The sequence below is a fragment of the Lycium ferocissimum genome, chromosome 7, assembly GCF_029784015.1.
Source record: "Lycium ferocissimum isolate CSIRO_LF1 chromosome 7, AGI_CSIRO_Lferr_CH_V1, whole genome shotgun sequence".
NCBI lineage: Eukaryota > Viridiplantae > Streptophyta > Magnoliopsida > Solanales > Solanaceae > Lycium > Lycium ferocissimum.
Genome location: NC_081348.1, coordinates 62,930,393 through 62,953,908, shown reverse-complemented (window position 1 = coordinate 62,953,908; position 23,516 = coordinate 62,930,393). Strand labels below are relative to the sequence as shown.

The 23,516-nt window shown below is 36.7% G+C and overlaps 1 protein-coding gene across 3 annotated transcripts; it reads right to left on the bottom strand.

The window, feature by feature from the left end:
- Nucleotides 1-2,487: 2,487 nt before the first annotated feature.
- LOC132061804 (CBL-interacting serine/threonine-protein kinase 3-like) lies at nucleotides 2,488-15,274 on the bottom strand. Of its 3 annotated transcripts, none has more exons than XM_059454446.1 (15): nucleotides 15,123-15,274; nucleotides 13,637-13,870; nucleotides 13,358-13,420; nucleotides 7,139-7,210; nucleotides 6,821-6,928; nucleotides 6,626-6,706; nucleotides 5,970-6,023; nucleotides 5,716-5,841; nucleotides 5,539-5,628; nucleotides 5,337-5,459; nucleotides 5,121-5,231; nucleotides 3,868-3,981; nucleotides 3,724-3,780; nucleotides 3,532-3,606; nucleotides 2,488-2,903 (listed from the first exon to the last, which is right to left on the bottom strand). In XM_059454446.1, exons 2-15 carry the CDS (start codon nucleotides 13,805-13,807, stop codon nucleotides 2,832-2,834), a joined length of 1,317 nt encoding a protein of 438 aa, XP_059310429.1. In that variant the 5' UTR covers nucleotides 13,808-13,870; nucleotides 15,123-15,274; the 3' UTR covers nucleotides 2,488-2,831. The 3 variants fall into 3 exon arrangements, with proteins under 3 accessions (XP_059310429.1, XP_059310431.1, XP_059310430.1); XM_059454448.1 differs by lacking the exon at nucleotides 15,123-15,274 and adding an exon at nucleotides 12,664-12,744 and having other exon boundaries at nucleotides 13,637-13,694; XM_059454447.1 differs by lacking the exon at nucleotides 2,488-2,903 and adding an exon at nucleotides 3,037-3,280.
- Nucleotides 15,275-23,516: the final 8,242 nt, after the last annotated feature.

Genomic DNA, 23,516 nt, shown 5'->3' with positions numbered 1-23,516 from the left:
AGAGTCTATGGCGGGTTTTAGTTCAAGGTTAAAATCAAGTTTTAGCATAACTTTCCTCCTAGTTTCCTCTCTCCCAACTTCGTAAAAGGTTTCACGAAGCGAGGGCAAAGGGTTCTTTCCTAGATTCGTGACCTAACGTCGTCAAACTCTCTATTTAGTCCTCGCTAAAAAAAAGGTAAACTCTCTCATTTTCTTCCCTTTTTTTTCACACTATCCACCGGACACTCCCATTCATCATTGTAACACCGGTCTAATTCCCGCCACAGAGACACCATTTCATTATAATAAGCAAAGTGACTTCCTCCTCTCACCCCCGCTTAGCTTGCCATAGTTTAATTTTTTAACTCAAAAATTTGAGAGGCATTTTCTACATCGAATATGTCTCTCAATGCCTTCCCACACATCTTTAGCAAAGTGGGTAGAAAAAGATAAGGTTTACCTATGACCGGTTCCATGGAATTTATTAGCCAGTGCAATCACGAGCGAGTTCTCCGATCTCCAAGTTTTCAACTTTGGGTCTCCGACTTCCGGCTTTTTCGTCTCTTGGGCCGTATGTCCCAACTTTCCACGGCCATCGATTGCAAGCTTTACGACCGTGCCCATTCCGATAGTTCTTCCCGTTTAATCGATGAGAAGTTAATCGGAAGGGCATGTGAGAAGCATCGCCTCCTCGTGCCATCGATTTTCCGTTCTGAGAAGAACTTTTGTCTTCCGTCGATGTTCCAAGAACTGTTTTGCCCATATGGTTTTAGGGATAAAACTCCCACTCGATACCATGAAAGCTTTCACGTAATGCAAAGCTTACTTTTATTCACGAATCGTACAAAGATTTATACTAGAACAAAAAGATCGTAAAAAACTAATGAATCCCTAATTCATAGGAGATCCTTAAATCAAGGATTTCCTCTTAACTATTTTCCTAGAATAACTCCTAGTATCTTTTCCTAAAATACATCATATCACATATTTATGTGAGCGCATTATAATCAAATACGCACCATTCACAGAAAGCGTATTGTGATTAAATCGCCACCATTCAACAATAGGTGTTAAGTCAATTCGTTACCAAGCCTTACAAGATTCACTACTCAGCTTTGTTCAAGGTTATTAGATACATAAGAGTCATTGTGAATCGAAGTCTCTTATTTCCATCATCTTCATCACTGGACATGGTGGGATATGTGGATTGGGAAGGATGCCCTGATTCAAGACAATCCACTACAGGCTGGTGCATGATGCCAGGCTGGTGCATGATCTTTTGGAAATGCAAAAAACAGGCTCGAACATCGAAGTCATCCACAGAGGCAGAGTATAGAAGTATGTCTGATGCAAGCTCTGAAATCATTTGGCTACGAAGGATATTATCAGGACTTGGCATCACAATGGAAGGATCAACCACATTATATGGAGATAACACAAGTGCAATCTGAATAGCAACCAACCCCGTTCACCATGAAAATACCAAACACATAGATGTAGATTGTCACTACATCAGAGAACTGATTGAAGATCGGAGCATTAACCTGAAGTATATATCTTCTAAAGCTCAATTGGGGTCGATTTGTTTGCAAAGGCCATGTCAAGAAGTCGACACAATTTTCTTCTGTCCAAACTCCTGCTTTGTGATACATATCATTAGTTTGAGGGAGGGTGTTAATTATCCTTATTTATCAACCTAAGTTATCTTTAGTTAGCAGCCCTAAATCAGGAATCTCCCCAAAATCAGGGATTTCCTATTAATGGCTAACCGCCATTAGCTAGCAATCAGGAGTTAATTAGGCCTCCTTTCTTTGTATAAATTCCTTGTAAATCCTACAGTTTGATCACTGAAAAGTCATCACATTCTTTTACTTCAGATTATTCTGCTCTCTGTCTCTTTATTCAACTCCTATCCATAATGCTCAATTGCACTAAACAAGCGTCCTTTATTAAACACACAGCAACTTCTTGTGAAATGTATCTGCCAACATCTCCCTCTCCCCCCTAAAAAAGAGCCATTTCTCCCGAACTTGATTTCTAAGCACAAACTTTGTGTTGATAAACTGCTACACTATCATAGGCTCAGCCTTAGAATTAGAGTTACGCTTTACATAGTTGTAGCAAAAATTCTTGAAACAATTCCAACACTTCTACTAAGAATAATCTTTTTTAGTCCTAGTTGAACGTTTGAGTAAACCCTCTACAATTTTTCCCTCTTCCTTTCATCCATTACTCTCAGCTCCTCCCACAAGGGTCAAGCCCAAAAAGCATGGCAAGTCATATGCCTAGGCCAATTCTGGCAAGGAAGAATTTCTTCTGATATCGCTCAAAAAGAAAATAAAAAAAATTCCCTCTGACATGATTTCTTTTCTTTCTTTTTATTTTTACGGGCTGGTCGACAGGGTATAATGAAAAAACTAATTTTTCATAAGAGGCATTTCTTTTTTTTGAGGGAGCTAATAATCTGTAAAAATTGTGCACGTACATACCAATTATACAAACTGCATATGGGACAAGGAAAACGATAATTCTCCTTAGTGGATCTTCTTTTTTTGTTTTTGTTTTTGAGGGTGCTGAAAAGCTGTATGCATACAATTGTCAAAAGCGTTTACCAGTTATACAAACTGCATATTGATAGGAATAAAAGTCCTACGCATAATGAAACAAATGGTAAATCCTAATATGGTCATTGGCTCATTGGGAGAAAAAAGTCCCGCTACAAAGAACAGACCAAAAAACAGAAAAAAAGAACAAAACGGGGAAAGAAAGGAAGAAAGAAAGAAGTTGCAAAGATTTATACGAGTAGTGGCCCGAAGCAAAAGCTAATGCCATTGCAGTTCATGGTAGTAATACTACCTATCTTGCATTTCCTCTTCAGTTTTCCATACTACATCCTCTAGGCTAGTTGACAGATTCTTGTAAAACTGCATGAATGATGTACAACAAAATGATCAAACAATGAATAAAACTGAATTAATGTCAAAATACAGATCATTCAGGATTGATTATTAGCTAAAAGAGGCAACGAAAAAGAGAAGAATGCAAAAACTATCAGAATTCAAAAATCAACAAGGCACTGATGAATTTCCGGTTATGTAATACACAGCAAAAACCTATGCCTTCTGGAAATTATGAAGTAGAAAATAAGTATATAGATTGTAATGATACAAGCATGATCTTTTTATTTAGCTAAACATCCATTAGTTCTTCCATGTGTCTTTAAGATAGTCCTTCCTTCCCCTCCTCCCACTTTCCCATGGTTCTTGATTGTTTTCTAAACATATCTGTACTCTTCTTTTATCTGGGACAAAGGATAACAATGTCACGTTCATTTCCAAGGAGTGACTTTTCTCCCTAATCTTAAAACATGCATATAACCTCTTATCTCTGTTGCTATCTTGTGTCAAACAGTAACTCCAGGATTAGGTTGCTCAATCACGAGTAATCAGCTTGTGACTGTGCAAGACTTTTGCCTATCAAAACCTACTAATATCTACACATTTCAGCATTGTCATTTAGATAACTTTTGCGGCAGTTAGGTGAATATGGTACCTTGTGGAATTCCAAAGTATCTCCTTTTGCCTTTCGCACTTCAACCATATGAAGAGAAGGGGCAACTTGAAATACCTAAATTCAAGACCAAACAATTGTCATAAGTACTGATGGTAATCCTCATCACAAAACGAAAAAGGTAATAATAAAATAAGATAAAAATAGATGACCAATGATGCACATTGAACATACCTCAGTGGCAACATTAAGGTTTCCTTTTCTTCCAGCTTTAACATTTTCAAGTCTCATCTGAAGTATAAGAGTAGAATGACAATTATTTTAATTTATTAGGATTCTACATGCCAAATGAAATGCATGCTTGAAATTCATCACTACCTTGTAGTTCTTTTTGTGAACATCAAAACCGAGGGGCTTTGCAGCTTCTTCAATCTTACTGATTATTTCATTGGCCGAGCATTTAGATGTGAACCTTGTTTCTCTCTTAAATCCCTGCGAACGATGGAATCAAAACATCTGTTAATTGAGGAATATTATAGTAATACACACATCATAAATGTTTCCGACAAGGTGGAGTACCAATTTAGAAATTGTTATCATCCTCTACCGAAGAATCACTAATATAGAGATTAGAGACCATATATCTTTCCCATTTCCCAACACATTGTGCATAGCAGAACACTCACTCAGTAAAACAAAGACACCACCTCTGACCCAAAAAAATAGACAGTTGTACCCGCGCAGTTATTTAAGAGTAGTGTTTGAATATATTGTTGTATTGAGATGGTAGCGTGAAAAAGTGGAACTTACTCTTGGTAAGATGTCAAATCAAGTGTGAAATAATAGAGTATTATTAGTTCATATTGTTGGAGAGAAAAATGGTCATACAGGAAAAGAGACCAAGTTTATTGGAGTAGATTAATAAAGAAAGGTCAGTGTTATTCAGACAGAGGGAGTAAAATGAACTTAGGAATTCATTTTCTTTAAGTAATCCTTTTAAACTTATTCTGCTTTTAATTAGTGTATCTGCATCCTCGCTCGTATGGAAAAACTTGGCTGCAAATCAAAAACTGAGAATTCTGGATAATAATTCCCTCCTGACAGGAATGTTGTTACGTTGACATTCTAAAAGCCTTTTGCGGCATAGACAGCGAAATTCAACACAAAGGAGAAAGGGATGGAAGATAGGTTGTGTATGCATGCAATATTGCCGCAGCATTTTGAAGCATCTAGCGTTTTCGACAACTAAACTTGATGAATTAAGCAGGTTAGCGCAACTCAGGGCATTCAGACTCATGTCTGCCAGAAGTCATCTATTATTTTATGTAAATGCGAAGAGGCTGCTTTTACTACAACAAATTGATTCTTTACTTCTTTCCCATTTTTATATTTTGGATTTTGATCTTAGAACAGGCTGTAGAGTGCTTGGAAATGAACAAAGAATTATCCAACGCTTACCAAGTGACCATAAGTTTTTTGGCATTCACATGAATTTCATTAAAGCATGTCCTACTGAGAAAGTATAATTATACACGATGCAACTCCAGGCACAAACACCATGCTTATCAACCAGAAATTCCAAAACATGCAAGAGAAGTAACAGACAAAAATGGAAGTTCATCGTCGGTCACCTGCTGTTCCTCGAAGAGATTCCCAAGGTTGAGTCCTTTTGACATTGAAATCAACTCGAATGCGTTCATGGGTGTTGGCTGCTCTTCCTTTTTCTCTGTTACATGATATTCCTGTTGTTGCGTCAAGGAAAAGAGAACCATGTGAGGATGATTTTATACAATAATCAATTCTTTCCTCTGAATTCAATGCAAAATTACACATTCCAGTTTGCTCACTTCAGAATCCTTGAAGACAGCTTCAACATCATCCAGGTTGGCATCTTCTTTCTCATTAAAAACAGGAGGTTTATAATCTTTCTTGAACCATTCGTCCTCCAGAATTTCTGCAACGGTAATACGCTAAGAGAAAAAAAAAGATGTTGTCTTTTTAGTTGCAAGCTAACATCCGATATTGTATTCAGAAATACAGTATACTTACTGTCATAGGGTTTGGATCCAAGATGCGAGTAATTAACTTCATAGCGCCAAAAGACATCCAAGGTGGACAACTAAATTCAGCAGAAGAGATCTGCACAGACCGTGATAGACATTCATGAAATTAATAAGAAAAACAAAAGCAGATTGACTCCATAATGAATTGATAACAAATGCTCACTTTTTTATACAGGTTCATAAGATTAGAGTCATCAAAAGGCAAGTAACCTGCAAGCAATACAAAGAGTATGACTCCACATGACCACAGGTCCGCCGTTGTACCGTCATATCCATGATCATTGAGTACCTAAAAGGAAGAATCTCATTTTCTAGACCAAGAGAAAAATAAGAAAAAAGGGTGCACATGACAGGGAGACCTTTTTTTCTTTGTGAGAAGTGAACAAGAAGAGACTTATTAAACCAATTTCATCATACCTCAGGAGCAACATAGTTAGGAGTTCCACATGTGGTATGGAGTAAACCATCATCCTGGAAATTTGGACTTAAATAAGAATCATATCTGATTACAAAATGAAGGTTAACTATCACCTAAATGAAAGACATATATTGCAGTACTACAGCTGCTTGAAACTAGCATGAGTTGTCTAGCTAAAAAGGAAAAAAGAAAGTCCATATCCAATAATTCTCAAAGCAGTTAAAGTGAACAACTAATCAGCAGTCAATCACAAATTAATGGCATTGTCTCTAGCCCCACGCATCGTTGCTTCCACAAAATTTACCGAAAAATGATGTTTAGACTAGTGAACATCAAAGGAAGAAGCGCACACAAATAGATTTCAGTTAAAAATATGCTGGCTTGTTTCTATAGTGACAATTACTGGATTTGCATTTTTAAAACTCCGATCACTTGGAGATCTGTGGCCTCAGCTTGAGGGGAGAGGGAAGGAGTCATCACTACCACATTTCTCAAACACAAAAATGTACTCAAGGCAATCAGTAACGGATGTTAAGACTTTAGACATTGGTAAACAATTGAAGATTTTCTACATTAATTTTGACAACCACAAAGTAAAAAGCGTCGTATCAACACATATGTTAAAGAGTTTGAGAATGTATAATCAGAAAGTTACCCTGACTTGCTGGGACAGAGCACTCAATCCAAAATCAGAAACCTTGAGGTGTCCAGAGGCATGCAACAGTAAATTCTCAGGCTGCATCACGAAAAAATGCCAAAATAAAGGTAAGACTACAAAGTCGGGAAAGCTTTAAGGCAAACTAGAACAGAAATTACCAACTAACATGCTGCAAAAGTAACACTACCTCACCTTTAGATCTCTATGGTAGACTCCCCTGCTATGACAATAATCAACAGCATTAATAAGCTGATGGAAATATTTCCTTGCTTCTTTTTCGTGCATCCGTCCATGATTTACCTGAACGTCAATAAACAGGTAACATCTTAATGACATGGTAAGTCGTCAGAAGAAAAATTAAGTGAAAAATAGGTTTGAATAGCTTCAGAAGGACACATGAAACCTAAATTTGCAATCAGTGAGATACAAATTCATGCTCTCTGGTCAAATTCTTTATCTCCAAAGCTATGTGGAACGAATAAATTAGAAGAAAGGAAGAATCGTCCTTACAATTTTGTCAAAGAGCTCTCCACCTGTTACGAACTCCAGAACAATGAATATCTTTGTCTTGCTAGCCAACACCTGCAGACAAACGAGAAGGATGTGGATTTAAAAAGTGTAGCAAATGAATCCCAGCCATCACCATAATCCATAATCACATCTTCTCTATAGTAGGTTAAAACTCCAACATATAAAATATTCAAAACATAAGCTGTTCGTCAACAGATTTAATGTACCAGGTAAGCATTTACTATATGACATCCGAAAAGGTCTTTTACCAAAATTTAGACATTTAGAGGGAGTGAAACGTACATGTCACTTTCCACAAATTGGGAATTCTCAATTCCAGAAATTTCAACTTAAACTTTTCTAGTCCTCTGATTTTTCAAGATTTTGATGGTGTATTTCATACAGAGTGTAACTGATAAGCCACGTATATTTCATACTTATTCAAGGAGGAAGAAGCAAAGAAATATAGAAATCCAGGAGGATTGAGCAGTTACTTAATAAGTTACTGAAAGTTATCTGCTAGGCAGTTTCTTACAGTTACTAGAAGTTATATGTTCCTATCATAAATGTAGTTTAGTAGTTATGGGTCATCCTATTATATAAATAATGCATCTTAGTAATGTAGGATGGTATGGTAACTATCTATTGTATGCAGACAGATTGTTCTAAGAGATATGAGATGCTTGTGTCTCTCTATTATTAAAATATCAGAATAACTTCTCTTTATTTATCCATTTCTGAACCTCTGTTGCTATTATTGGTATCAGAGCAGTAAGATCTGCCATGGTTAACACACGGACCAACGCTTCAACCAGCGAACCCATCATGTCGACTAATGATCAGATCGGTCAACAATTGACCACTATAGCAGCGAAATTGGAAGCCATAGATGCTTTGGCTGCAGATGTTGCTGCATTAAAAGCGCAAAAACAGTCAGAATCAGCAAGGAAAATCTAAAGTTTTACCGGAAGAGGGTGAGGTCGATAGCACTTGGAGGCATCCAGAGACTTATCGGCGTTCGCACACAAAGATGGAATTTCCGAAGTATGAGGGAGGAGATCCTCGAGGTTGGATTCTGAAAGCAGAAAAGTATTTTCAATATTATCAAACACCTGATGATTGCAAGGTTGATGTGGCTTCAATGTCTTTGGAAGGAGATGCATTGGATCTTTTTTGCTTGGATCAACAGCGAAAGAACCATTTATTACTGGGATGAGTTGGTGAAAGTTATGCAAGAAAATTATGGACCCGCTGAATTTCAAAATCCAGATGAGCATTTGTGTAGTATCCAACAGACTGGATCGGTGTTTGAGTATAGGCAGGAATTTGCAAAACGAGCAGCACGTGTGCAAAATTGGCCAGAACACTGTTTGCTTGGAGTTTTCCTTAGTGGGCTCAAAGAAGACCTTCGTGTGGACGTTAGGATTCACAAGCCTCGATCTGTATATAAGGCAATGAGTCTGGCTTTAGAATATGAAGGAAAACTGGGACCAAATCGGTCCAGTAAGGTTACCGCTTGGCCTTCTGTATCAAGACCTTCATCAATTGGGACTTCCTCTCCAGCGGCTCGAGAATCGTTTAATTTTCAATCATCCCGCCAACCAGTTACACGTCCTTTCCAACAACCATCACTTCCAAACACTCGCCAATTGAATTCTGAACAACAAATTCGGCGAGAAAAAGGCCTATGCTACCGTTGTGGAGACAAGTTTAGCCCTGGTCATCGTTGCAAACCTGGGACTTTTGCACATTTGGAGTTACTGGAAGAGGAGAACGATGTGCAAAATGTTGAAGGTAAACAGAATGACGACATACCCCCAACTGATTTGGCAGAAATCTCCTTTCATGCAATTTTGGGCAAAGAATCTGCTTCAACTTTGAAACTTCAGGGCACTCTTTGTGGGCGTAAAGTGCTGATGTTGGTTGACAGCGGCTCTACGCATAATTTTGTGGCTGAAGAACTTGTCGCGGAACTTGGATTGGCAGTCCAGCATGTTCCCACCTTCGGTGTCCAAATTGGAAATCGTGACATTATCAAATGCAATCGAATTTGCAAGGACTTGTCAGTCGAATTTCCTCAGTTGGTCATCACACAAGATTTTTTCCCTTTTCTCATTGGTGGAGCAGACATTGTGTTGGGCATAAAATGGTTGGCTTCCTTAAACACAATACAAGCTAATTGGAATGAGATGTTTCTAATCTTCCAATTAGATGGAAAAATTACAAGTTGCAAGGAGTTGCTCGTAAAACACTCGCAACAGCATCCTTTCAATCCTTGGTGGCCACAACCGAATATTCAGGTGACATCCCTACTTCGCATATGATACAACAACTCCTTAATGAGTTTAATGATGTCTTTTCAGAACCCAATTCCTGCCCCTTTTCGTCAATTCACTCATTCTATCCCTTTGCTTCCAAATTCAAAACCCCTAATTTACGTCCATATCGGTATCCTTTCTCCCAAAAAACTGAAATTGAAAAACAAGTCTCTATTCTGTTGCAATCTGGTTTTATTCGTCCAAGTTCCAGTCCATTTGCGAGTCCAGTCCTGTTAGTTAAGAAAAAGATGGTAGCTGGCGTATGTGTGTCGATTACCGTAGCCTTAATCAGATCACCATCCCAGATAAATACCCTATACCCAACATCGATGAACTACTTGACGAACTCCATGGGTCAACCATATTTTCTAAGATAGACTTGCGTTCTGGATACCACCAAATTCGTGTCAATCCTTCCGATATTTCTAAAACTGCTTTTCGCACTCATTCTGGCCATTATGAGTATGTTGTCATGCCTTTTGGTTTGACTAATGCTCCGTCCACATTTCAAGCCGCCATGAATGATCTTTTCCGCCCCCACTTGCGCAAATTCATCCTTGTCTTCTTTGATGATATTCTAGTCTACAGTCCTAACTCCCAGCAACATTATGAGCATCTTCGGACAACCCTTAGCCTTTTGTCTAGCCATTCTTACTATGCCAATCCCAAGAAATGTTTATTTGACCAACCACAAATCGGGTTTCTGGGTCATACAGTATCAAGTGACGGTGTGGGGGTTGATCCTGAAAAGGTTGCTGCTGTCTTGGAATGGCCGTTACCTAAATCTATAAAGGAGCTACGTGGGTTTTTGGGTTTAACCGGGTATTACCGACGCTTTGTGCGTCATTATGGCATGCTGGCTCGTCCTTTGACTGACTTGACTAAGAAGGATGCATTTCATTGGACTGATGATGCTACTGATGCTTTCCACCAGTTAAAGGAAGCTTTGATTTCAGTTCCTGTTTTATGTCTTCCAGATTTTACTCAACCTTTTACGGTGGAATGTGATGCTTCTACAACAGGAATTGGTGCCATTTTGTTACAGAAGGATCATCCCATCGCATACTTCAGCAAAGGCTTGTCTTTTTCTAACAGAATCAAATCCGCCTATGACAGGGAACTCTTAGCCTTGGTGTTGGCTTTACAGAAATGGAAACATTATTTATTGGGGCATCATTTTTTTGTGAAAACTGATCATTATAGTCTGAAATTCTTATTGGATCAGCGGATTACCACAGCCGAACAACAACGCCTTTTGTTGAAGCTTCTGCCTTTTGACTTCACTATCATTCATAAGCCTGGGCGTGAAAATATAGGAGCAGATGCTCTTTCTCGCAGGCCACATTCTGCCAGTCTTTTGGCTTTGGTGGTTCCTATTTCCATGGATTTCGGAAATTTGCAAGCCAAGTTGCAATCAGATCCTTATACAAAGGAACTTCTTTTACAGAAGCTTGATGATCCCACTTCTCTACCGGACTTTCAGATATCATCTAATCTTTTATACTACAAGTCCCGACTGGTCATTCCTGATGATTCTTTTCTTAAAGCTAAGATATTAGCTGAGGTTCATGATTCTCATGTTGGAGGACATGGTGGTTTCTTAAAAACTCTTAAACGGGTTTCCGAGAGTTTTTATTGGCCCCATTTGAAGAAAGATGTCAAGCACTATGTCCAACATTGTTTGATATGCCAAAAAAATAAGTATCAGACACTTGCTCCAGCCGGTCTTCTACAACCTCTTCCTATTCCCGAGCGCGTTTGGGAAGATATTTCACTAGATTTCATTGTCGGCCTTCCAAAATCTGGTGGATTTGATTCAGTATTGGTGGTAGTGGATCGTTTCAGTAAATACAGTCATTTCATTGGCTTATCTCACCCATTTACTGCTAAATCTGTTGCTGGCCTCTTTTGCAAGGAAATTATCCGGCATCATGGCATCCCACGTTCAATTTTGTCTGATCGTGATGTTGTTTTCCTTAGTGCTTTTTGGCAGGAGCTCTTTCGCCTCAGTAATACTCGCCTTCGCATGGGCACTTCCTATCATCCTCAATCTGATGGCCAAACTGAGGTTGTCAATCGTTGTTTAGAGGCATACTTGCGCTGCTTTGCTCATGACCAGCCTCGCCAATGGAGTAAGTTTCTTGCTTGGGCTGAATATTCCTTCAATACCGGGTTTCACACATCTACCGGTTATTCTCCATTCAAGATTGTGTATGGACGTGATCCCCCGCCGCTGCATCCTTATCATCGTGGCGACACCAATATTGCTGACCTTGAAGAACAGATGTTGACTAGAGATGCTATGCTGAAACTTATGAAGGACAACCTTCTGAAAGCCCAATCTAGGATGAAAGCACAGGCTGATTCTAAGCGCAGAGATCTCTCTTTTAATGTTGGCGATGCTGTCCTTTTACGTCTTCAGCCATATCGCCAAAAGTCCTTGGCCAACCGTCCATTTCAGAAACTGTCCCCTCGTTTCTTTGGCCCTTACAAAGTCATTCGTAAAGTGGGACCTGTATCCTATGAGCTTGAACTTCCAGCCAGTTCCAAAATCCATCCGATCTTCCATGTTTCTCTCTTAAGGCCTGCCCTTGGTTCTGAAATTCCTTCCCAGCCGCCGGAACTACCATTAAATGATGAGGGCGAGCTCATTCTCTCCCTGCACAGGTGCTAGATCATCGTTGGAGACCACCAACAGCCCATCCTCAACTTGAGTTGCTGATTCAATGGGTTAGTCGACCTCTCGAAGAAGCTAGCTGGGAAAATTATGACTTGTTAGCTGCCCAGTTTCCAGATTTTCGCCTTGAGGACAAGTCGTCTTTCCAGGAGGGGTGTACTGATAAGCCACGTATATTTCATACTTATTCAAGGAGGAAGAAGCAAAGAAATATAGAAATCCAGGAGGATTGAGCAGTTACTTAATAAGTTACTGAAAGTTATCTGCTAGGCAGTTTCTTACAGTTACTAGAAGTTATATGTTCCTATCATAAATGTAGTTTAGTAGTTATGGGTCATCCTATTATATAAATAATGCATCTTAGTAATGTAGGATGGTATGGTAACTATCTATTGTATGCAGACAGATTGTTCTAAGAGATATGAGATGCTTGTGTCTCTCTATTATTAAAATATCAGAATAACTTCTCTTTATTTATCCATTTCTGAACCTCTGTTGCTATTAGTAACTCTCAAAAACTTGGAAAGTACCATGAGTAGATCAAGAAGATTAACTAACTACTCCAGTATATTAGCCAATTCCACGGCAGTACATGGATACCAGCAAAATATCTGCATGTAGATATAGGGTTATGTTAAAAGGCCAGAATCTGTCTTAACTCTCTCCAACTTCAGTAGGTTAAATGCTGATGACCATTGGAACTTATATGAGGTAAAATGGTATAAGACTGGATCTATAAAATATAATTGAACAAATAATAAGCAGAACAAACCATTAGTAATATGTAACGCAAAGAACCATCAAAATACAACAAAGCTTAAAAAAGATAGGTACCACAATCTAGCATAAGTACAAATGTTTGTTCAACAAGATAGGCACAGAGAAGCTCAGCTACTACATATATTTTAACCTTTGCTCCAAAAGCCTTGAATCTGCTCAATTTTGGAAAGGGCACATGAAAAACTCAACGAGACCACATTGATACTAGCTAATCGTATTAACAAATCAACTAGTTTGTTCTGTGCAATAGACTTTATCTTGTCCTAAAGTAAGTTATAAATTCTCTAAAGAAAATGCTTAAGCTTTTGTTTATTGCTAGGCAGCGTTGATCAAACTATCCCTTTGGTAGTGTGAATTAAAGATGTCTTGCTGAAAAATTGTTGAGGTGAAGATTTGAAGTGAGATTTTCAAGTACATACACATTGACATAGAGAGAGGACAAACCTCGTATAACTGAACGACATGTGGATGTCTGATTAACTTCATTGTAGCTATCTCCCGCTTTATCTGTGAATTTATTAACAAGAGTTATAAGAGGTTAACATCCCCACAAAAAAACTTAAAACTGTAGAAGAATAAGAAATGCATAACTCAACAACCAAGTAAAATGTCGAAGAGACATTATTCACACAGTTTTTCTGTAATCTATGTTTCCGAAATAATTGGTAGGTGGATAACACCAGACAATAGAAAGCATAACGGATAGATATTTTGAAGATTGACCTGCTCAGCCATTTTGTGCTTAAGGACCTTATCCTTATCAAGAATCTTGATTGCTACAGGATCACCTGTCTCTGAATTCCTTGCAAACTTAACTTTAGCAAATGTTCCCTCACCAATTGTCCTTCCCATTTCATATTTACCAACTCTGCGCTTGATTTTTGCTTGATTCATTACTGAGATACTGGCACAATCCTTTAAAAAGTGCAGTCGTAATCCTTCTTAATGAACCTTTTACTGCACAATGATTAAAACATCAGTAAGACATATGAGTTCCCAACATAAAAAACTTGTCTTTACATTCGTTCTGTGCAGTCACAGAGTTTACAAAAAATAACATAAAATTGATATTCTAACACAACTTGGCTAACTGCACCATAAAAAGACACCCCAACTAGCAACTTGCTGATGGAATTTATGAAGGATTTTATTCTAAAAGGAACTTTCCATCATAAACATTTTCTCCACAATTAAAGAAAAACACAAGTATTGTTTATTTAGTTCTGTTATTTGTTTAAGGAGAAGGGGCAAGAATCAAGGCAACAACATCATTTAATTAAAGAGGTCAATTATAATAGTATTACACTTGAAGGAAATGATTAAAGAAAGTGACACTGAATTAAAAACAAACAATTATTGAATAATCAATGACCATTAAAACATTTGCCTCGGTATGTGTGCGTGTGTGAGAGAGAGAGAGAGAGAGACTAGTTAAACCTTATAGCAGCTAATCATCAACAAATCCCAGCAAAATGCAGCTAATTAAACTATAGTACAAGATTTGTAATAATACAAGCTTAAGTTCTATCACTTCAAGAACTATATTCCAGAAACAAATGCAAAGAGCATAAGCTAGTTATCTACAAACTTCAAACAAAAATCAGCTTGCTTAAGAATTTGCATTAAAAATACAAACTTTCTTGATAAAATAAGAGAGAAGCAACAAAAGGGGCCAAATTTTGAAGTCCAATTAACAAATAGCAACAAGAAAAATGACCCTTGAGAACCAAGAAATGTAGAAAACCTCAAAAAGAATGAAAGATCTCAAATTAATATGATTCAAAATCCTAAATTCACTAAAAGGACAGCCCGGTGCACTAAACCCCCGCTATGCGCAAGGGCCGGAAAGGCAAGGGTCTGTTCACTATTTCAAGAAAATCCAAAAAGGCAAATTTCCTAAATATAGCATATTTGAATCTTCCCAACAAATTCCAAAGCCAAATAAAGGAAAGAAAAATACATACTTTGAGCTGAAATTTTAAAATGGGTGTTGGCCTAAGATAAAGATGAAGATACAAAGGAACAAGAAAGTCTTGTTGGGTCAAAAAGATTGGTTACAGCAGCTTATAATTCTCAATAATTTGGACAAAAATATGGTAAGTGGCATCCAAATCTTGAAATTCTAGCTTTGGGAAATGTAGCTGTAAATTGTAATATTCTCCCCAACAAACAAACATTTAAAAAAAATAAAAAAGAACAAATAGTTTACCTCTTTCAATGGAATCTCTAAGGTGGTTTTTTTTGTACCACAACCGCAAACAGTGCGAAAAATTGTAGTAGTAATATTGAGTACTCTTTTTGACCTTTTATAACTGGAGAAATTTATTTTGTAGTTTATAAAAAGACCGACAGTACATTTAATCGAACTTTATATCTATGCGTACGGAAAATTTGTATTGATCTATTATGGCTTATACTTTGGTTGTTAGTTCCTCTTCCTGTGTCAAATTATATGACACACTTTTCTTTTTAATCGATCTAAAAAAAAAAAGCACATTTCTTTCTTTCGTAATAATTTAACTTTAAATTTTACATTTTATGCTTAACAAGATGATTTATAACCATACAAATATCTTTAGTCTGTTTTAGACCACAAGATTTAAAAATCTTCTTTTATTTCTTAAATACTGTCCAATCAAATTACATCACATAAATTGGAACAAATGGAGTAATTGTTATGGTTGGTAGGTCATCGTGTGAGTTTGATCCATGCACTGGCCCTTAAACTTGTTCATAGTTTTTAACCGATAAAACACTTTTTACAATCAACAAAAAATATCAAGTGTGTGCATTTCAAAAACACACACGTGACATATCATTTTTTGCAAGTTTCTAGTTCAGGTGTTTGCGTTTCTTACCTGAATTATCACCAACTATTTATCAAAACACACCTCAAAGTTGACTAGATCAAGTATTTGAATACAATCAATAAAAAAAGCGCGTGGCAGCTTAATTTGCCCATAAAATTTCTTCCACATGACAACTCACTCATTAATTTTGTGGTGTATTTTGATAAATAATTGATGATAGTTCAGGTAGGAATTGCAAACACCTGATAGTTCGGATAGAAAGCTCGCAAAAATAATAATATTTGAAATGTGTTTTTTACCATTATCTCTTACAAGAATATAAAAAAGAATATAAGAAGAACTCGCTGAAGAAGACATTGAATTGAAATTTATATCTATGCGTAAGGAAAATCTGCATTGATGTATCATGCCTTATATTTTGGTTGTTATGGTAGGTCCGTTACGTTTGTGTGAGTTTGATCCATGCGTTGTTCGTTTTTATATATTTACTTGTCTCTCGCCATAATTCATAATGCACGTATATCATTTGGGTCTTTTTGTAGGGTATAAGAATACTACAATACTTAATAGGGTGTATTAGTAATGTTGAGATTAATAATATATGGATTAATTATTCAATATTTGGTTTGGTGTATTAAGGGTAGTTCTGTCTTTAACCGTGCTTATCATGTATGAATATTCCTTGTATTGCAAATGTCATGGTTTGCTATATATAACTAATACATATATTAAAGGTGGATTAACTAACTAGTTGTTGGAGGCCCGCAAACTCAAAATATAAAAATAATAATTTTTTGTGCGGATTGTCCTTCATACGGACCGGTCTTTAATTTTTGCCCCTCAAATCTGGTCTTTAACTTTTGCCCCTCAAATATGGTCTTTAACTTTTGCCCATGTTTCTCACTTAATGAAAAATTTTGGGTCAAAGCACCCTTATTCGTTAGTCGTTAAAACCGAGTTCCGAGTTTGATCCCCGGATAGTCAAAAAAAAAAAAAAAAAAAAAATCGCAAGGCCAAAGATAAATAAAGTTATCAGGCATAAGTTATGTAGTAGCTAATTCGTTCGGCATAAGTTTATAGAAACTTTGCCTTATCCGCATTAGTTCTATAGAAATGAAGTTATGCCGGATAACTTAATTCCTACAGAACTTATGCCGGACAAGGCAAAGTTTCTATGTAACATTTAAAAAAATTCATTAGATTATGACATAGATTAACATTGAGCAAACATAAAACATGTGTGTCGAACAATAAATAGTAGCATAAAGAAATGCAAAATAAATACATTTTGGGTTATTTCTTAATATTAAAATAGTTTGGGTCATAGAGATAGATTTAGTCATTTCGTCATGGGTGCAAATATATAGGAGTATATTACTACATAAATATAACACTTACATAATTTTAGATATATAATCCTATCTCTTGCTCTATATTTTTAAAGGAGAGGTACACAAAAAGTCATGGCATCCGCCAATTTAGCAAATATACAATGAAAAGGCTTGAATTCTTCTTAGAGTATGGCTGCAACTTTAAAAAATAAAAAATAAATGGTCCGTGAAAATCTAGAATTTATGGAAATTGGGAAGAAAAAAAAATATGTGCATGTAGTAGAGTAATATGTGGGACCCTAAGCAAACTTTTGGAAAGAATTCAATTGTTTGTTGCTCTTTTGACACCACCTTTGTTGCCTTTTTATAATTGCCATCAACCTTTCAAAATTTTACCAAAACACATACATGGTAGCCATGTAAATAAAGGCCAAAACAAGGACAAAAACAAAAGTTCTAAAGATGTGAGGACTACAACACTCATGGATCTTCACTTATATGATATTATACAGCTATACATAGATTGAAAAACACTACCAAAACAAGGGACTAGTATTACGGAAGAGGGTCATATTGCCCATGTACTCTTCAAAAAGAGTTATAGTATTTGTTTTTGATACATTTGCTCTTACCATCCTCCTTTGGGCTCAAATTTGCCCCTGTACTGTTAATTTCCCTTATTTTCTCCCAAAGTAAATCTATCAAATTAAACCCGACCTACCCCAAAATAAATGGACCCACTTGCAAAATAAACACAATTGCCATTACAACTGTATGACATCCGAGAATTTATAGGCTGGAACTCCGACAACCATCTCGGCCACGACACCTAAGTGCCCATATGTCCGCCGGATAACCCTGTTAATAACGAAAAGTAACGTTCAGGGTAAATTTGAGCCCAAAATAGGATGGTAAGGGTAAATGTATCAAAAAATATAAGGAATGACAAATATAACTTTTTTTTTTAAGAGTACAAGGGCAAATATGACCAATTTTCTGTTAGTAATATAAAACCTAATATATATCATTTTCTCTAATATATTCTACCAAATGATCCCTTATAGATATGTTATTTATGGATTTTGCTAACTTACTACATAATTGTCCCCACTTTTTGGATTTAAATATCCCTGCCACCTCATTACACTAAGAAATTTCATGGACATTTTGGTTTTTCACCAAAATTTCCCAACTTCGATTTCTACTATTCTCAAATCCCATCTTCGATTCTCATAGTCAACCTCACGTCAAAACTTCTTCCACTGCTAATTGATGCTTTTCTTCATAATTTAACAATTGTAGCTGAAAAACCAAACGTTTTATTTTGAGATCTTCAAGAAAAAAATCAACATTTATTCATTTAGACATTGATGAATCTGGCATCGGTTTTAGAGTTAATATCCTTTGGAAGTTTAGTTTTTGGATTTAGTATTAAGCTTCTTGTGAAGGAGGAGAAGTTAAATATGATTAAGTTGGGTTTGCCAAGAAATTTATACCCTAGAATGGAAAGATAATTGATTAAATAGCTGCAACAATTTCAATTTAAGAACTCATTTATGGGTCATTTGGCAGCTGGTTTGGAGGTAATCAATTATGCAGGTGTTAAATTTTGCATAAATAATACCGCGTTTGGTAGCTGGGTAGGAGGTAAGTTATTCATGTATAAAATAATACGATGTTTGATTTGCAATTTAGAAAGTTATGAGGAAATCTATGATTATTTTATGCACGGTAAAAAGTGAAATAACTAATCCCTACATAAAATAATACATAAATTCCATCATAACTCATCCCTATATTACTAATACCAATAACCAGTTACTACCAAACGACCCCCTTTCAAAGAATTTGAGCACAAGAGAAGCAAAATGGGTATGAGCGACTGGGGGGGGAGGGGTGGGGGGGGGGGGGGGGGGGACAGGAAAAGCGAGAGGAGCAAATAATTAGATGAGGGTGAAAAGACAAAAATGTAATTTTTTTTATTTTAATGAGATGATAGGGCTATTTTTGTAATTTTCCGTACTTTTACGTTAGGATGCGTCGTAAGTAAATTAATATGAACTTGGAGGATTAAGATCTCTTATAACGATAGTAATGGTTTAAAACAAGTATTAAGAAAGTGTCATGAGGATTAAAAGTTAAACGAATCGAAAAGTATATGTATCGTCGAAGTTCTACACTTTTCACATTACAGTCCGTATAATTGTTGTATCTCCACCGCATTCCAAAACAGAATGTTGGAAAACTCTTCATGAACGATGTCCAAGTTTCACGGACCGTAAAATGGCTTCACTGTCCATGAAACTCACCGTGAAAGTGAGGCGGTGGGAAGCTTCGAAAATGTATAAAACAGTGGGGAGCCCTTTTGTTCTTTATTTATCATCTTAGACGGATTCAAGTTGCTCCCCAAAGCTCTCTATAGGTTCCTATATCATCCAAGTATAGATATAGAAGATTATAACGTAATTCTCTCTTTGGAAGGATCGTGGTACTAGCTTAGCTCTTGTCTTTCCCGTGGTTACAGGATTTAAACTTCCTTCAAGTTGAAGTAAGGTGGAGATAAGACTTATCTGTTAGAGCCCGTATATTGTACGTTTGGAAATTCCAAGGTCGTCGTGGAAAGTTAAGGGCGAGACCATTTTCAAAAATTATTTTAATGGACGAGTTGTTATAAATATTATTTATGACTATTATTAGTATGGAAATATTGGGAAAGGTTAAGGGCAAAAAGGGAAATTTGCAAATGGCATCATGGTAATTTTGCGGAAAAGGCTAAGGGTAAAATGGGAATTTATAATGTTCTAGAAAAATTCATGGAATGGCCATGTTGGCGAAAATGTAGCATATGTAGGTGTATGCTCACATTTTTTTTTATGAGGGCTAAAGTGTACATAGGAAGACAATTAAGTCTTCTTTGTTATTTCAAGAAATTTCTAGAAAAATGAAATGAAAATGATGACAAAAAAAAATAAGTCATCTTTGCCATGGAAAATAAGAAAATTCTAGAAAATAAAGAAAGGGGAAAAGAAAAGAAAAATGTAGAGAGGGCATGTGCCTCACATGCATGCAATATGTATATATATAAGAAAGGGGTGGTCATATTTTAACAAGAGAAAGAGAAAGAAAGAAAGAAAGAAAGAAAGAAAAGAAAAGAGAGAGAGGGGAGTTTCCATGGCTAGCAAAATCTAGCCATGGAAAATTGATGAGAAAAAATTATTCCCTCCTAATATTCTAGCTCATTCGAGGTCCCTACAACATGGAGTGGTTGTGGGAGTAAGAAAAGCATTGGTTATGTAAGTTGGAAACTCTAGCCAAGTGAGAAGACAAGTGGAGGAAGGTAAGATTTCATCTTCTTTTATATGTTATGAATGGTTATGCATGTTGTAGTATGTAAAAAGGGATGAAATTCATGAGAATATGGATGTTGTGTGTTGGCCGTGTGTATGCATGTTGTGGCCGTATGGTTGTTGCATGATGAGGAAGACAATGAATTAATTGTTCTTAGTATTGGTTGTTGTCGTAATGTATAGAAATAGATGAAAAATTCATGAAAACTTGTTGGTAGTTGTTGTGGCGAAAATGATGGAAGGTTGACAAGTTATGGTGAATTAATTCTAGTTAATATTTTAGTTGTTGTGTTGCGGAATCCATGATGAAAAATGAAGGTTTGATGGCTTAAAATGAAGTTGTAGTCGTTATCGGAATATTAGAATAGTTAGTGTGATATTGGCTTGAATTCTTACATTGCATGGATAATGTTGTTAATGTAAATTGACATTATTGGATATTCTAGTTGTCGTCGTTATGAATTATGTGATGAAGATGGAAGGTTGTTGTTGAAGTTAGTATATATGAATGATGATGAAATGTATAGTTGTTGTGAATTGGAAGGGTTCGGTAAAGTAATATGTTAATTGAGTTGTTAGAAGATTATGTGAATTGAATTGAAGTGAATTGAATTGAATTGAATTGAATTGAATATAGAAGTGTTGCTTGAATAGCTGCTAGTATTGTTGTTGGATTGGCGAGTTGAATTCTCGGGTTTGTTGATGTTGGTTTTGGAGCCATATTCTCGGGACGGTGTATTTTCAGGGAATCTTTAAAATTTCAGGCAATATAAGTGAATTTATTTGAAAAGTTGAGACAAGTGAATAACAATGGATTAAATGATTGTGTGAATTCTTTGGTATGTAGATTGACAAGTTTGGACAAATAAGCATAACTAGTTGGTCGCGGCACAGGTATGTAAGGCTTAACCTTTCTTTCTTTTGGCATGTCTTAGAGCCAAGTAAGGTGTGATATTGATATGTATATTCGGTTATTCTATTCCGTGATTCTCGAACCCGTTTAGAGTCGTATGTCTCCCCCCTAATTTAAGTATCTAATAATTTACGACAGACGAATTCTGATTTAAGCATTCTGGTATACGTATCCTGATGTAAACATTCTGGTCTAAGCATCCGGATATAGATATTCTGAAGTAAATATTTGACACAAGCGTTCTGACATGAGAAATTCTGATACAAGAAATTTGGAATAGGTATTCTGATTTGAGTATTCGATATAAGTATGAGTATTCCTAACCTTGATATAAATATTCCGACATAAGTGTTTCGATATAAGTATTCCGATAAAAATATTCGATAAGAAGATTCGATATAAGTATTCTCGTTATGAATAATCCATTATGAACGTCCGATTATTTCATCGGGTCTTGGTTTATGTGCATTTAGTTTCTCACTACTTCCGTTCGTGCATATGTTACGATTTCCTTCGCCGAGTCCGGCCGGTTTATTTCGTGCGCATTATGACATATTCGTGATGATATGTTACGGTTTCGAGACCTCGCCGTAGGCAAGTTACCGTCTATGGTGTTATGATGTGATATGGCTTCGATATATTGTGATGATATGATGTGTATGATGTTACGATGTGTTCGGAGTTGGTACGGAGATTTGAAATCTTCGGAGTATGATGTGTTGTGGCACCATACACGTCGGGGGGGTGACCACGTTCTGAGCCCATGCATGATTTTTTTATTTGCATTAGTACATTTGCGTTACGAGCAAGTTTGATCCGTCACTACGTATTTGTTTCGTTACTCGCACATCGTACATATATTCGTACATCCGGATCCGGTTATGATTTCGTCTGCTATACTTCGTACATTTGATTCGATCATGATTACGTTTTTATCGTAGTTCTGCCTTTCATACTCGCACATATTCCGTCGACCCCCTTTTCGGGGTCGCGCGTTTCGTGCCACGCGAGCACACCCGATGATCGAAGGCTTTGCTAGGGAGGAGTTTCGGCGAGATTGGCGAGCTCCATTTCCTCCGGAGTGTCGCCGAGTCGCAGCATACCCGAGTTGTGATTTCCGATTTGTGTTAGAGACTTTGCGGACGCAGTCGCGGGTCCGAGGTCCGTGTGGCGAGCGGCCCCGTTTGCTATAGTGGCCCGAATGGCCTATATGTTTGTACATGTATGCATGTTCGGCGATGTACATTCCGCCCGCCACGGATTTGATCGATATGTTTGTTATGTTTGATACGCACGGCCGCCTAAGACGATGTTCCGTTATCGGTTCCTTTGAAAGTCTTTCCGTACGTTTCATGTGATTTGATCCGGAAATTTGAAAGGAATATGTATGAAATTGGAGTCTGAGGGTTCGCTCGGCTCCGTATGTGGGGCCGGGTGCCCATGACACCCTGATCAAGATTAGGGTGTGACATTATCCTTGACATTTAAGGTAAGATTTCTCTTCTTCTTTGTGTGTATGAGCTAATTGATAAGTGTATTTTGTTGGATTATAAATATATAATTATTCTTACAAAAACATAAAAATTATCATTATTTTTCCATATTTTTAATAAAATATTGCAGGAAAGAATTAATACAGGGTCAAGTAAGATATCACAAAAAAACACAACAAAGCCGGAAAAAAAGGAGCAAGAGTGTGATTGAAAGAATACGGAAGACATTCTATAACAAAACCAAGAATTCATAACATGTTTTCATGCCAAAACCGTTACCAACAAGCAAAACGGTTATGAGAAGTCATAACATGTTATCATACCAAAACCGTTACTAACAAGCAAAACGGTTATGATCAAGTCACCTTATGGCTATAAAAGGAAAGGAGAGGACTTGGCTTTTGAATCATTCTAGAGAGTAATTTTCTTTTCAGTTCAAAATAATTTTTCAAGACTAGAATTACTCTAGTCCCTGATTTTAATTAAGTAGGGGAAATTATTCTTCTTGAGTATTTCTTTCTATTTTCTTATTTAATGGACATGAATATTTCCATTATCAGTATTAACTCCAGCATGGACCTTTTGTTGGGATGGTGATGAAACTTGATATATTTTATAATACTATTTTGGTTGTTTACATTCTTTGCTTGCACCTTTCATCTGCATTCATAATGTGTTGGAATGATGGTTTTATATTCATTGTTATCAC